General features: G+C 36.6%; 1 protein-coding gene across 3 annotated transcripts in view; it reads right to left on the bottom strand.

Moving 5' to 3' along the window:
• Positions 1–16,635, bottom strand: part of SPAG9 (sperm associated antigen 9) — a 153,843-nt gene that overhangs the window by 12,966 nt on the left and 124,242 nt on the right. For 2 of the 3 annotated variants that reach the window (XM_065911017.1, XM_065911016.1), the window contains exons 13-25: positions 16,235–16,291; positions 15,071–15,244; positions 14,389–14,518; positions 13,620–13,709; positions 13,214–13,381; positions 12,587–12,758; positions 8,679–8,897; positions 8,209–8,404; positions 6,784–6,909; positions 5,491–5,571; positions 4,760–4,827; positions 2,490–2,638; positions 1,340–1,511 (exon numbers count right to left, since the gene is read on the bottom strand). In XM_065911017.1, coding sequence (XP_065767089.1) covers positions 1,340–1,511; positions 2,490–2,638; positions 4,760–4,827; positions 5,491–5,571; positions 6,784–6,909; positions 8,209–8,404; positions 8,679–8,897; positions 12,587–12,758; positions 13,214–13,381; positions 13,620–13,709; positions 14,389–14,518; positions 15,071–15,244; positions 16,235–16,291 — 1,802 coding nt within the window. The remainder of the gene's footprint in view (positions 1–1,339; positions 1,512–2,489; positions 2,639–4,759; positions 4,828–5,490; positions 5,572–6,783; positions 6,910–8,208; positions 8,405–8,678; positions 8,898–12,586; positions 12,759–13,213; positions 13,382–13,619; positions 13,710–14,388; positions 14,519–15,070; positions 15,245–16,234; positions 16,292–16,635) is intronic. The other variant, XM_065911018.1, reaches the window with a different exon arrangement.

The following is a 16,635-nucleotide window of genomic DNA, read 5'->3' on the forward strand; positions in this document are numbered from 1 at the left end:
TTTAAAACTGATCTTATTTTCAGGGATTTGAGAGGCAAAATTATTAAACAGATTGTAATATTAATACATTTAAGACAAACAACATTTAGTCATAAGTTCTACTTACTAGAAGTGAGAGTATGACCATAGAATTGCAGTGTTTGAAGGAATCTTAAACAGTCTAAACTAGGGATCTTTAACCTATGGTCAAAGTATATTACTGAAATTGGTTTGTGTCTATGTTTATATATGTGTGATTCTAGGAAGAGGGCACACAGCTATCATCAGGTTTTCTGAGGGCAACGATTCTAAAAAAAAGTTAAAAACCACTGATATAGTTCAAACTCTCTTCATAAAGAAATCATCTATGATGTTCCTAACAGCACTGGATTTGGTGCTAAGGATACTTCAAGGAATAAGCCAGAGATAGTCTAAGGCCCCCTTTCATGGGGCTTTAGTTCTGCAGGGGGAGAGACAGTATGATGATACTGGTATAATCACAGTAATGATAAGTCCATGAAGAAAAAGTATAAGAGGGCCTAAATAAAACCTGGAAATAAAGATGAGGAAAGGTCTTTTATGGATGAGACATATAAGACATGACCTGAAAAACAAGTAAAAAGGGACTAAGAAAAACTTCTCAGACACAAGATATAGCACCATGTGAAGGCCTTGAAATGGGAAGGAACCTGTCAGTGTGGACAGACCAGAGTGAGCAAGGAGAGCTGTCCATACCATTTAAGTTCTTCTAATAATGTCACAAAAAAAATCTCACCTAAAGACAAGAATATTCTGCATGGCTGGCATTACATAAATGGAGGTATGTCATGGTGATATATGCACACTGGTTACTATGTAGAAAACTGACTGGAGTAGAGACAGGAAGATCAGAGGCTGTTGGGTCATCTGAGGAGGAAAGGATGGTGACCTGGCCTATGGGAATAGTGGTAGAGATAAAGATGTAACTCATTTAAGGGAATTCCCTAAGTGGTTCAGTGGTTAGGCCTTGGCAATTTCACTGTGGGCCATGGGTTCAATCCCTGGCTGGGAAACTAAGATCCCCAAAGTCGTGTGGTGTGGCCAAAAAAAGACATTACTGGTTTAAGATATTCTGGGGGGAAGACTCGACAGTTCCTGCTGATGTGGGATGATATGTGGGGAACAAGAAAGGAAGAGTCAAAAATGATCTTAAGTTTTTGTCAAGAATCACAGGGTAGACAGATCATTTGCTAACAGTTTCAATGATAAGAGATCACTATTCCTGAGGCAACTTACTCATTGGTTCTACTCAGCATTTGAAATCATTTAAAAATAAACCATTTTCTTTGACTGACAAAGATAAAATGCTTTGGATGCTTACCTAGCATTTTGCTTACATAAGGCTCAATGTCCACATCCTGCAGATGTTGGTAAGTGTGTGCATGATAGAGACGGAGTGTGGAATCCAAACGAATGGAGACCCACACGCCATCACCCACCCAGGCAAGTTGCCGCACTTGGCTCTCCTTCCTGGGGTGTGCATCAAATGATTTCTAGAAAAGATTGTTCAATCACAGTGTTACTTTAATTATCTAGGAGTTAGTGTTTAAAAATTGTGCTAATTTGCACAATAATTTGACAGACTACCTAATATAAGAGGAGCCTAAATATTGTTTACTCATATGCACAATTGCTATTATCCCATACTGCAAAAAAAAAGAAAAAAGAACTAAAGGATTTGTGTAGACTATCAACTTATGAAAGCAATCTTGACACATTCATTCTATGCAACAGCATTCAACAAAAAGACTGAATTGGACCTCGGGATTTTGCATTGTTCCAGAGCAATACACAAAATAAGATCCTATTTATAGTTAAACAAAAATGAACTTACTCTGCTGTATCTGAAAGTATATACCTGCATGTAAGGAATATATCTAAAAAATAAACACCAAATGGAACTTCTAGGTTTGTAAACAGGATTTGGGACAAATGGAGAACTTCCATCTTAAAAATTTCCTACTATTTTTCTTTCTTTAAACAATTAGAATAAATTTATATATGTGGCAAAACTTTTTAAAGACAATAATGCCAAGAGGCTTTTGTTTTTACCAAAAATCCCCACTGCAATATCCTTCCTCAGTGTGACATACGTATGGCTTTGCCGGAATACACACTGAGTAGTGGGGGAGACACGAGTTCTCCTCGCAAACCATCTCCACGAGACTAAACATTCCAAGAGCCATGTATTCAAGCCATATACGTATGGGTCTACAGATACTCAGACATGCATTTAGACATTCATGTGTGAATCTTCCTTCCTTGAAAAAAATCACTTCCCACACTCATCGTCAAAAGCAGCAAGAGAGATAAAGTACCATAGAAAAATGAGAATTCATCCAGTATATCACTCAAGTACCTCAAAATACACAGGTTCAGAGAAGAATTTCTAAAAAAGCTGAAAATAACTAAATCTCAGGGATTTCAGGTAACATAAACTCACTAAGTACAGAAAACATGGGTTAACTTGCCTCTATTTTCATGGCCTTTGGCTGAACTACATAAATTTTGTTCCTATAGCCACACCAAACTTTGTCATGTACCACAGTCATGCATCGGATGGAATGGTGAGGTCGTCCAAGATCTAACAGGTGATAGTTTGACAAATCCCACTGTCCATCTTTAAAATAAGAAATAGATGATTAGTTTATGTATACCATCTTTTACTCAATTTTAACTCAAAAAATATTTTATGTGGGTGTGTAATTAAATTTATTAATGAAGCACCCCCAAATATCATGTATTTTGGTGTATATTTACAGATATTAATCCCAGGCAAGCTGTATATATTACAGATATATATATATACACACACACAGTGTATACATTACAGATATTAATCTATAAATTAAATCTGTAAATCAGATATAAATCAAACAGAGTTGGACGAGACCTCAAAGATCACATGGTCCAATCTGCCACCCATTACCTGGACCCCCTTGCTCTCAACAGAGGTGATGTGATAAGTTATTTTTAAGTTACCTGTTTACAAATGTATTTTAAATATTACAATGAATTTAAGGTTATTTTGGGCATAATATCACTCTGGCTCACTTGCATTTTTGATGTATCTTCTTAGGTAGAAGTCAGGGGCAACTCACTGCTAATGCTTTAGGAATTATGCATAACTTTAGTGATGACAAGAAATTCATTACAAATGAGAACCAACCACTGTAAGCTTGCTTTGCTTGATAATTTCAGTGAAGGAAAACATACTTCAACACAAAGCAGCTGTTTCATTTTAAAACTCTAATTATCTTAAAAATATTCCCCATACTCAGCTAAAGTCTGCCTTCTTGTACATAATCATTCATTAATCTATAGTTTTGCCTAATGGAAACACAGAATAAATCTAGTCTCACTTCATTGCTACTGCCCTGTCTTCTCAAAACCTGTCTTTTCAAAACCAAGCAACCTCGGCCTGTGTTTTGGACACATCAGTTTATGGAACTTTCATCCTAACTCCACTTTGTCCAGATCCATTTCATGCTATCTCATGCTATCTTTCTACCAGAGCGGAGCAGAATCACCAGCCCTGCTCTGGACACTAACTTCTATGAGGTTTAGCATGTTAACTAACTTGTACTGAGTTTAATGTCACCCTTTAGGTAACTGTCAGTCTTCACACACATCTCCACCTAGTATTTGGAACCCAAATGCAGGAGTTTATATTTATCATTATTAAATGTATTTTGTCTTGATCAGTTTTGGATTCAATTTACTAAAACATTTATCATTCCATTTTTCTAGGTTCTCTGACTCACTAGTTGAGTGACCATGAACAAGTAATTAAAATACTGTGCCTCAGTTTCCTCAACTACAAAATGAGGATGACAATAGAATTTTCTTCATAAGTTGTTGTGAGGATTAAACTCAGATAGTCTATAAAGGCTCTGAACAACGAAAAGAGGCCTCTCTTTTCATTATGGAGTCTTTAACCAAAAATCTCTAGGCACCTAAGTATCATCTACCTCACATTTCTTGAGGCTGCAAAAAGACATGAGACTTTCGAAAAGCCTCGCAAAAATTTAAGTTTAGTGGATCTACATTTTTATATTTCCCTGATCCACCAATCTAGTAGGAAGAAAATATCACTTTTGGATGATACATGTACCAAGGAATTATACGCTCAATTTCTTTAATTCACTCAATACAGTTTTCTGACACCTTCTGTCTGCAGATGGTAGAAATACTGTTGTTTTTTTTTTGCTAGTCCACAGATTTTTTTTTTCCATTTATTTTTATTAGTTGGAGGCTAATTACTTTACAGTATTGTAGTGGTTTTTGCAGAAACACTGTTTTAAAGGGGAAGAATATAAAAAACGTGACAAGAAAATGATTAAACTTTACCTAATTAAAAATTCTTTTCAAGAACATTCCAAATGTAAGTGAATGCAAATCATGTTTAAAATACTGGACAAAAGAAAACATATCCTCTCACTAAATTAGGTCTATGACTAGAAAATAAATAAATGCTTCCATTGCACATTATTTAAGAGAACCATAACGACTATTTGCTCAGTATGGTAAACAAATTTTCACTGAGGTATATGATTAATGTATGCCTCCAGTCAAGCACTCACATATTTACTCATGTCATACATGGTTAGTATTCAGTTTAAACCTTTATTCTTTCTCCTATGAAATATCATTTCTTTAAAACATAAGAGGTCAATCTGTTTGAAAATGCTCTTGCAAAGCAACAAATCAGTGCACATGTTATATATTCGTAACAACTCACCAACTCCTCTGTGAAAGATTGCAAGGGTACCATCAGCTAGGGCCACTAACACAATTCCTTTCACATGTCTGCAAATAGGAAAGGGGATTTTAGAACTCTCCATTTGGGAATACAGAAGATACCACATGCTACTGAACTAGTTCAGAGGTTCTCAGAAGGCCAATCTGTGATGTAAGGAGCTTACAGGAGAATCTAAAGGAACAGATTCTTTTCTTCATTGAGAAAAGTCTCGCTATGAAAATGTCAGCTGGACTAAAGAGGAAGCATGTGTGGTGACTCAGCTGTTTCACTTTCTAACCTCCTCTCATTGCAGACAAAAGGTCCACAGACCAGAGGCACACACCTTGAGTAGAAAGAGTCAGCTCTGTGGATCTAAGAGACAAACTGACTTTTGACAGTCAACATACAGAAAAGGACTAGTAAATCAATCACCCAATCAACATATTCACAAAGTATAAAGAATATTCTAAAACAAATATCATGGTTTTTAATGGTTTTCTCGCCAACAGACTAAAGAACTCAGTACAGTGAGGAATCAACTTGGCAAGTTTTCTCTCCTACTTACAAGTCTCTGGTTTATTTTCTAGTTTCAATCTCATTCATAAAGAGGGTTAAAAAAGACATGGATACTGATTTAGTCATGAAGTACATGTTAACTTTAATAGTCTTAGAATCTAGTTTATACCAAAATACAGATTTTACAAAGGAAGAATTTCTAAAATAAAACTTACACAATACTGAGAATCGAATCTTTAAGTTTAATAGAATGGAGACATTTCCTCCACTGGGCTACAGATGAATGGACATACAAACTGCAAGAACAAAATCAAGACTGGTAAGGCATAGAGAACACATCAAGTAGTCGCTTATATCTAATAATGACACAAAGTTTCTTCAAAAGAAAAGAAGAGTAACATAAAAACTTCACGACAAAACAAGGAAAAGGATAGGCCTAAGGCAGAGATAAGCTGCTTAAGCAAACAGGAACATAAAAAGAAAGAAAAGCCAGAACTAATGCATGGTTGCTTTCAGATTACCGCATACTTCACAATCCTTGGCTATCAATCTTTTAAAAAAAAATAGTCTTTTTGCTTTTCTACTACACTGAGCTATAAATTTCTGATAACAGAGTGGTTTACATCAGGGAGTGGCCAACTAAGGCCCAAAGGTCAAATCCAGCCATCTATCTGTCTTAGCACATTCTGCAAGCTAAAAATGGTCTTTACATTTTTTAAACGGTTGGAAAAAAAAACCAAAGGGAGAGTATTTCATGACATACAAGACTTATATGAAATTCAGAGTCCGTAAGTTTTATTATTATTAGAACATGTCCACACCAGGTCACTTAGGTATCGTCAATGCAGGGGCTGCTTCTGCACCACAACAGCATAGTTAAGAAGTTGCTACAAAGATAAGGCAGCAAAACCTGATACATTTCTTGTCTGACCCTTCACAGAGAAAAAGTATGTCAAACCTTCATTATATAGTATTAGTCCTTTATGGGAAAGAGGCACTAGTGATCTTGTTTAACCTTAGGAAAAGCACAAGTTTGTAAGACTCTTCACACTACTACAAAGTGGAAAAGTCCTATAGTGTTTATCAGGTCCTAAGCTTTTAGACTGTGATTTGTCCTTGTTTTCCCAGAAGTTATGTTTAAAATTGGGCCTTTCTGCAACCAGAGATTTTTTTAATCCCTTTTATTTCTTAAATAACTTCTGTTGTTCAGGATCTCCTATTTCTAGATCACCCAGATTTTAAAGTTTACTTAACTTTTTTCCAAGAATATTATATGAAGGGAACATCCTATGACAGACATACGGTTTACCATTCAGAACCAATGCAAGTCCAAGTCCAATTTATGAGTTAGTTGCAATATAACTTGAAAATTGTGTGTATATAAAATTCTTCACTTTAATAGGCACTTTTTGTTTGTATTTGTATGTAGCACATTTTAGTTATCTTAAGATTCCTAAAGCAAAAGTGAAAGACTAAAGATTTCTAATATTAAAAGTGTTGATACCTACCAACCATTTTGAGCTCCAAGCCACATAGTTGGTAAAAGGCTACTCATTTTCTGGGCTTCCTCTCTCACCAGGTCTTGTTCATTTGGCAATACTGATATTTGATCTTTATATGCATCTGAGTCATTACTGGAAAAGGTGGGACAAAAGGAAAAAAATCTTATTGTGTTTAGCTGAGGTTTCAGGAATTGATAATTTCTACATTTTAGTGTATTGTTAAAAAATAAATTCCAGTAAAGCCAAAGTTAAATGCTTATATTAAACATTTCAGAGACAGTGAGAAAGGCAGGGAGGGAGGGTGGAGGAAGGAAGGCAGGAAGGCAGGCAAGCAGACAGGCAGGTAGGCAAGGCAAAGCAAGGCAATGGGAGGCAGAGGGGAGGGAGAATAAGAAAGAATGAAAGGTATATAAATATATATATATTGCAGCAATTGTACCAGAAGTAACACAGACATAGTAGGAGGCTCAAGGTACAGATAAGGGAAATAAGACACAGTAACGAAATAGAGCAGTTAATATCCAGACTAAAGTTAAGGTTCTCCTTATAGCTATCTTGAGTTTTATGAGTTTCTTCTGTGGGGAGAGGAGGAGGAGACATGGTTTGTTTTAAAACTACACATACACACACACACACACACAGACAAACAAACACAGGAGGGTTAATTATAAACAATGCTCTAAAATAAATAAGCTGAAACATGCTTTTATTCTACCCCAAAACTTTATTTCTTTGGACTGTCAGAGGACATTTAGTTTAAAAAAAAAGCATAACTGTGCTATCAAATTCAAAACAGACAAATGAATCACTAAGTCTAACAAGATGACTTTAGACCCCTATCAGCTTTCTATAAGGCCTAGAGAAGGCAAGAAAGAAAACTAAACAACTCTTTCTTTTGAAGGAAAAGTCTGAAGCTAATTGTTTTCTAATAAAATATTTGCCAGAAATCTAAATTCAAAAGGTCATTAAAACCCACATGGAAAATTTAAATGGCCAGTTTTGTGGATAGAGTGGGTGAAGGAGTGGGGATTAAAATAATGAGTTATTAACAGAATAGAAGACAGTGAGTACAATTTTTTTTTTAATCCATAGATATTTGGTATGGCTTTTTAAAAAAAACTGTAATCACTGTCTTCTATTCTGTTAATAACTCATTATTTTAATCCCCACTGACTGGTAAGGATTTTGACTAATATACTTTATAAGCAAGATTTTTTTAAATTGGAAGGAATAGAGAGCAAATGGGGGAAAAAAATATGTCTAGAGAGAATGCAGTGTAAGGAACAGATGAAGACATAGTGGGAATAAGTAATAACATCTAAATCTGCCACAACAATGCCAACTAGCAGGAATACTCTGGCTGCTTGAGAGCACTTTGGTTCCTTTTACATGTGCACCCTGGTTTCCTAAGTTGTTTACCCATTTTTATACCTTGACTGATATACTGGTGAGAGGTCTTCTGGGATCTGAACTCCCAAAGGATCTGTAAAAACGTGCTCTGTGTACACGCCAGTTTGGGAGACATCCACAGTATCTTCAGCTGATCCTGCATTGCCTTCTGTAGCTTCAGTTGCTTCTTCTGCTGTTGGAACATTTTCATCAATCTCACTATTTTCTGTTTCCTTTTCTAAAAAATAAATAAAGCACGCTAACCATTCCAAGTTTGAGCTTTTCTTCCAATCACTTCCCCCACCCAAACCCTCTCTATAGAATTCCACTCTTACCCTCCTCTTCTCCATATTATATAATAAAATTGAGGATTCTTGATTTCATTTAACAATCATCACAGCATCCTCTGTCAAGCTCTTTCATCCCTGTTACTTTAAAATCTAAGTCCATAATGAGTCACCTGGGACAGGCTCAGATGCTATACGGATGGTATCTAAAGAAGACAAACATACCTGGCGGTTTTTCCATCACTGGAGAAGTTTCATTGGTATTAGGGGAAGCGGCAGCTGCTGTCACACCTTCTGCAGAACAACCAACGACCGTGATGCCTCCCAACAGGCTGTCTGTCTCTGCTGAGCTATTGCTTGTCATGCTTCCACATAAAGAAGCTTTGTCTACTTGTCCAGATTCTGAAAGCTCTTCTCCTGCAGGGTAGTCTGTCTCTCGGGCTCCTGAAGTACAAGATAAACCTTCTTTAAATAGCTCAGTAAACTTCTATAAGTAGTATTTGCTCTATTAAGGCAATTATAGACTTGAAATAAGAGTAAAGGTGAGACAAATACCTATGCAAATATACTGCCAAGATGGTAAGTAAATTTTATTTAAATTAATTTAAACTCAATTCACAAACTGAGAAAGCAATTTAAAAAATTAAGATAATAAATGCAACAATAATAAATAATAATTAATGAAAGCACAAGTAAACCAAAAAATGTCAGAAATGTATTTCTATTCTTAATATGAGTTCTTAAAGCCGCCAACTAATGAGATTAAAAACAACAAAATATAATTCTATCTGACAAGTCAGCAAAAATTTTTTTTTTCTTTTTTATTTTTCAGTGGGTTTTGTCATACATTGATATGAATCAGCCATAGAGTTACACGTATTCCCCATCCCGGTCCCCCATCCCACCTCCCTCTCCACCCGATTCCTCTGGGTCTTCCCAGCCCACCAGGCCCGAGCACTTGACTCATGCATCTCACCTGGGCTGGTGGTCTGTTTCACCACAGATAATATACATGCTGAAATTTTTTTAATTATCACTATTTCTATTTCAAATATGAATTTCTGCCACTATTAAAAATTAATATAGCTAGGTGTATACAGTGCATTAAGATATTAGTAACACACTTAAAAACTAAGCATTTAACATTAAAAAAATCTTTTCAGTTCTCTTTATTTAGAAAGCTATTCTTATCCATATCACATTAAAAAATTTTACTGTAGTAAAATATACATATGTTGTTGCTCAGTCACTCAGTTGTATCTGATTCTTTGTTCCCCCATGACTGCTGCACACCAGGCTTCCCTGACCTTCACTAACTCCCACAGTCTGCTCAAACTCCTGTCCATTGAATTGGTGGTGCCACCGATACATTTCATTCTTTGTCATCCCCTTCTCCTCCTGCCTTCAATCTTTCCCAGCAACAGGGTCTTTACCAATGAGTTGGCTCTTTACATCAAGGGGCCAAAGTATTGGAGCTTGAGCTTGAGCTTCAGCATCAGTTCTACCAGTGAATATTCAGGGTTGATTTCCTTTAGGATTGACTGGTTTGATCTCCCTGATGTCCAAGAGACTCTCAAGAGTCTTCTCCAGCACCACAGTTTGAAAGCATCAATTCTTTGGCACTTAGCCTTCTTTATGGTCCAACTCTCACATCTATACATAACTACTGGTAAAACCACAGCTTTGACTACATGGACTTTTGTTGGCAAAGTGATAGCTCTGCTTTTTAAAACACTATCTAGGTTTGTTATAGCTTTCCTTCCAAGGAGTGGGAGTCTTTTAATTTCATGGCTGCAGTCACTGTCCACAGTGATTTTAGAGTCCAAGAAAGTAAGCATCACTGTTTCCATTTTTTCCCCCATTTATTTGCCATGAAGTGACGGGACCAGATGCCATGATCTTAGTTTTCTGAATGTTAAGTTTTAAGTCAACTTTTTCACTATCCTCTTTCACTTTCATCAAGAGGCTTTTTTTAGTTCATCTTCACTTTCTGCCATAAGGGTGGTGTCATCTGCATATCTGAGGTTATTGATACTTCTCCCAGCAATCTTGATTCCAGGTTGTGCTTCATCCAGCCAGTATTTCACATGATATACTCTGAATGAAAGTTAAATAAGCAGGGTGACAATATACAGCCTTGACATACTCCTTGCCCATTTTTTAACCAGTCTGTGGTTCTCTGTCTGGTTCTAACTGTTGCTTCTTGACTTGCATACAGATTTCTCAGGAGGCAGGTAAGGTGGTCTGGTATTCCCATCTCTTGAAGGATTTTCCAGTTTGTTGTGATCCACACAGTCAAAGGCTTTAGTGTAGTCAATGAAGCAGATTTTTTTTTTTGAATTCCCTTGCTTTTTCTATGATCCAATGGATATTGGCAATTTGATCTCTGGTCCCTCTGCCTTTCCTAAATCCAGCTTGTACATCTGAAATTTCTCAGTTCAGATACTGTTGAAGCATAACTTGAAGGATTTTGAGCATTACCTTGCTAGCATGTGAGATGAGGGCGACTGTATGATAGTTTGAACATTCTTTGGCATTGCCCCTCTCTGGGACTGGAATGAAAACTGACCTTTTCCAGTCCTGTGGCCACTGCTGAGTTTTCCAGACTTGCTGACATATTGAGTGCAGTACTCTCACAGCATCATCTTTTAGGATCTGAAATAGCTCAGCTGGAATTCCATCACCTCCTCTAGCTTTGTTCGGGGTAATGCTTCTTAAGGCCCACTTGACTTCGCATTCCAGGATGTCTAACTCTAGGTGAGTGATCACACCATCATGGTTATCTGGATCATTAAGACCTTTTTTTATAGTTCTTCTATGTATTCCTGCCACCTCCTCTTAGTATCTCATGCTTCTGTTAGGTCCTTACCATTTTTCTACCCTTCATTGTGTCCATCTTTGCATGAAATGTTCCCTTGGTATCTCTAATTTTCTTGAAGAGATCTCTAGTCTTTCCCATTCTTTTTTCCTCTATTTTTTTTGCATTGTTCACTGAAAAACATTTTCTTATCTCTCCTTGCTGTTCTCTGGAACTCTGCATTCAGATGGGTATATTTCCTTTTCTCCTTTGTCTCTCACATCTCTTCTTTTCTCAGCTATTTGTAAGGCCTCCTCAGACAACCATTTTGCCTTTTTGCATTTCTTTTTCTTGGGGATGGTTTTGGTTTTGATCACCGCCTCCTATACAATGTTACAAACCTCCATCCATAGTTCTTCTGACACCCTATCAGATCTAATCCCTTGAATCCATTTATCACCTCCACTGTATAATCATAAGGGATTTGATTTATATCACACCTGAACAGTCTATTGGTTTGCCCTACTTCCTTTAAGTATAAATTTTGCAATAAGGAGTTCATGATCTGAGCCACTACATAAAGTCTGCCATATTAACCATTTTAAGTGTATAATTCAGAGGCATTAATTATATTCACAATGTCGTGCAGCCATCACAGCTATCTGCATCCAACATTTTTCTGTCACTCCATATAGAATACCTATACCAAGTAAATAACTCTCTGATCACCATACCCTTATCCCAGGAATCTCTAATTTAATTCTGTTTATGAATTTGCCAGCTCAGATTAATAGACAGCTCAGATAAGTAGAATCATACAATATTTGTGTCTGAGTTGTTTCTAAGGTTAATCTATGTTATGGAACGTATCAGAGTCTCATTCCTTTACATGGCTGAATATTTCACGCTGTACATCAACTTTTTTTTTTTTTTTTTTTGCTGTGCTGCGTTGCATGTCGGATCTTAGTTCCCCAACCAGGGATTGAACCCATACCCCTGCAGTGGAAGCACAAAGTCTTAACCACTGGACTATCAGGGAATTTCCTTTAATTTTTAAACCAATGTTTTAATATCATATAGTATTTAATATGGAATTCTAAAAGGCCTTTCCATACTAATCCATTTAAATAGCCCTTTGCCCTCTGTTTTCCACCCTTCTCAAATTTCCATTGTTTTATTTTTTCACAGTATCTGAAAATATCCTCCTTAGTCATTTGAACTCAGTTTCTTTTTCGCCTTCACAAACTAGAAGAGATGCATAACTGTATCTCCAGTAACCAATCAGTTTCTACCAGTGAGGAGGTGTGGATGGTGCAAAGAAAGGAACTGCTCTCACCTGGTACGCTTGATATACACAGAACATGAGAGTTACAAACAGTGAAACTATCTAGGATGTTGCCTGGTTGAACAGCATCAATAATGATGACTTTTGTAGCTGAATGAGTGCTGGTACAGATCCAGACTAGACTGGATAATTCTTCTTGATTTTTTAACTCCTTCTGTTGTTCCTGCATAGGCAAAGCAAAGAAAATGAATGTTTAAAATGAGATGTGTGCATAAATATTTGTATGGCTGTGCTATTACAGTAAAGGGCACTACTATTTAAGTTCACTTCCAGATCATTTAGAAGGCTGAGAGTGTAGTCACCTTTCAACAATCATCAGTAGATGAAAAACTAGTAGTTAAAGCAGATCAGTGATAAAAAATGTTCTCTATCTTGACTGTGATAGTTGTTACACGTGTTCACACATTTGTCAAAACTCTTTGAACTGTACTTATTTTGAGTATACTTTATTGAATGTAAGTATACTCTAGTAAAACTGACTTAAGAGTGAGGGCAGGGATGAGGAGTAATCAAGGGCATAGTAACCCCAATTAGAAGCTGGACCTAGAAGTAAGTCTGAGACCAAAGAGCTAAACTCTTAGTCTCAGAAACTGGGGCAAATGCAATGCAAGCACTTACCTTAAGTTCCTGATCTAACTTGTCTAAGCTATTCTGAGATGCACTTCGCTGTTTACTGCCTTCTGCTTCCAAACCAGCAACATCCTTGTAAAACACACTTGCTCCAACAACAGAACCACCATCTCTGGTCTTCCCACCGGACAAATTGACTCCAACAGCACACCACAGCTTTTTTGAGTTAAAAAAAGATGGTATTACTCATTTTCTCTCTAAAAATGTTTAGAACTTTTCACATTTCCTTAATAGATGTAATGATTACAAAGAGAGGGCTCTAATATTCAAACTATTTCAGTCTAAAATGACAAAATGAGAAATTTTGCCCACAAAAGTAGAATTTAAACTCCTTCTGTTTTAGAAAAAATCCATCAAGACTTTAATATTACCTTTAATTTCAAGATTAATTTACCTTCATTGATGTATCTTTTTCATCTAGAGGTCTGAGATAGACAGGCACAGGTAAATTTTTCATCTTATTTTCCCCTTGTCCATTGGTTACCTAATAATTGGGAAGGGGAGAGGAGGATACATTGGGTAAGTCTCATCAAAAGTGAACTTACAGAACCACTGAGACATGGGAAAGCACTGCTATAACATATTTACTCTATGAAGTCAAGTTCAAGTTAACTTTGTCTTTCTTACTTGAAAAATGAGCAGAAAATCAAGTGGTAATTAGAGAAAATAAGGGAGCTCAGAAAAAATACACTAATTCACAGACCTGTTGGTACACACATGTGGGTTTGACTGTGTGTGTTGTGTGTGTGTTTGAGGGGTAGGGAATATATTCTTGAAAGACGTGAATTGAGTTTTAAGTTAATAGTTTGAAAGGCTCCATGAGGAAGGCTTCTTTTAATGTTTAAATGATACCAATTTTCTTTTAAATGAAATCTTCAATATTAAAACAGAGTACGTTATCTCAAAGTCCCATACTCAACCACCTCCTATATTGACCCCTCTCCCTCTTCACAGAACTCGGAGGCATTTCTTTTGAACTGTAAGGCTCTACAAAACAGTCTGAAAACAAAACCACAATCCTTAATGCTTCTCTTAACATGTGCCAAATTCATGCTGCTTGAAACCAGTAGGTTTGGGATATGTATTTATAATCTTTCATGCCCAGGCCTACTCCTCTCTCTCTGTATTTCCCACTAGACGCTCTTAACATATTCAAACATTACCTGTTTGTACTTTTGAGGCAGACTCCAGCCAAAAGCCTGCACTCTACCATCTTCCTTCTGAACATGTGCCTTTACCTGACGATATTGTTCTCTCTTTTGTTCTCTGCGTGAGGCTAAACTAGCTTCAGTTCTAAAAGAAAAAGAAATTTCCTTTTTTAATTAAGTGAATATAACAATAGCTTATCTCCCTTCTTCTGCTAAAATAGAAATAACAAGAAAAAATTACCTTCGTGTCATTACAGATAATATATAATTGAATCCTAACACCTCTCAGGTAGGCTATCATGCTCATTTATAGGCAGGGCTCTGAGAGGTTAACATTCCCAGGTTCATGTACCTCATGAGTCAGGATGGGAAGCCAATTTCCTCTTACAACAAAAAGTGTTAGTCGCTCAGTCATGTCACTCTTTGCAACCCATGGACTATAGCCCGCCAGGCTACTCTTTCCATGGAATTTCCTAGGCAAGAATACTGGAGTGGGTAGCCACTCCCTTCTCCAGTGGATCTTCCCAACCCAGGGATCAAACCCAGGTCTCCTGCATTTCAGGCAGATTCTTAACTCTCTGAGCCACTAGGGAAGCCATTTATAGTTCCATCTGAACCCTTATAACTGATCTGAAAAGAGGCAAGAATATTTTAAACTGTTATTTAGAGCATAACCATTAGTCTGGAAAATACTTACTCTTCGCTAAGAAAATCAAAGGCTTTGGACTTATCCCCAGGGAGTTGAGATAAGGTGCTGCTTCTTTTCTTGACGGAAGGAGTAACATGAGAGGTTGGTGCATTGTACTTCAGATTAACTGGTGGTTCGGGCTTCTTAGTAGTGTTACTTGAGGAGCTGAAAAGTCGGCTGAAACTAAAAGGAAAGTAAGAGAGAATGTGTGTGTGCAGTGTGTATCCATAATTCTTTACAAATTCCAGAGTTTTTACAAGGCAATGTGTTAGAAACTAGCAAAAAGACTTTTTGCAGTAACACACTGGAGTCTTAGCAATAATTCACAGCCAAACTCAGACATTCAGGAAAGAGAAACCATTGCCTAGAATGGCAAATCCCTGTTCTTTAATTAGTAACTCTCGTAATGAAAGGAAGAAGCTCTTGAGTACAGAGACTTTCTCATAAAGAAGAAATAAGACAGTTCCTTTAGCCAGCCAGTGGTTGTTAAACAGCAAGGTACAGCTGTGTGGTTTGAAGAGAAGCTTAGTAAGCAACTTTTAAAAATAGTAATAATAAAGTACTAGAACACATATTACCATTTTAACACACATCTTATACATTTCCTTACTGACCTCAATTTAAATAACTATTTTTCACATTCGCTCAAAAAGAAAAAAAAACTTTTTCCATTAAGTAGCAGATTCCTCAAAAGGGGGTAAGTTTTAAGCACAATAAATGCATAGTACTTCTGGCACAAACACAGTTCAAGTCCAAAGCACAAACATATACACACTACTCAAGCCCCACAAACACTAAATTTCTAATCTTCACTCTCTAAATTTTCTTAAAATCACACAATTAATGAATCAGTAACTTATTTAATGGGGATCTAGGAAATCATCAACTCTAAAAATAATTCCCCATTATTCTATTTAATTAAGCAGAGGATGCCACCAAATGCACAACCAACATGATGCAGCTTACGATAACACTAATTTTTTTGTCCTCAAGAACAGCCTTACCGAGTTGGCATACTACATACCAAAAAGAAAAAGTTTAGTTTAGCTATATACCCTGAATTTAAAAAGGAAACTAAGAAGAAAGAAATCATTTGTGAAAACAGATTGATTCTAATGTTCTTTGTCTCAAAGTGCTGCTATCTAATGTCTTCATGTGATTTTAGATACTTACAACTGCCAAATGCTTGACCTTTTCTTCTCCTGCATGGCTGGATTTTCTCTTGACGCACTACATGGAAAGGGAAAAGGAAAGAGAAGGAGGGAGAGATGAAATGAATGTGCCATCAGTGAGATGGTCTAGCTTTCTATCTAAACAACCAGGGACCCAAGAAGCTCATGAAATACATGGAGAATCAACAAGTTTAATAAAAAATTACTTTGATCTATATGTGTCAGTCAGTCTGTTAAGGCCAACACAACTAATAATATTGAAATTCCATCCCTTCCTCAAGAGCTCAGAGTACTAATCAAGAAAAAATTGCTATCTGTGCAGGACAGACAACCAACAAGCCTGAATGTTAATGTTTAAATTTTTTATTGATGAGCTATCCTCCAACTTTCCTTTTCATTAGG

This window comes from Muntiacus reevesi, chromosome 18 (genome assembly GCF_963930625.1).
Source record: "Muntiacus reevesi chromosome 18, mMunRee1.1, whole genome shotgun sequence".
In the NCBI taxonomy this organism is placed as follows: domain Eukaryota; kingdom Metazoa; phylum Chordata; class Mammalia; order Artiodactyla; family Cervidae; genus Muntiacus; species Muntiacus reevesi.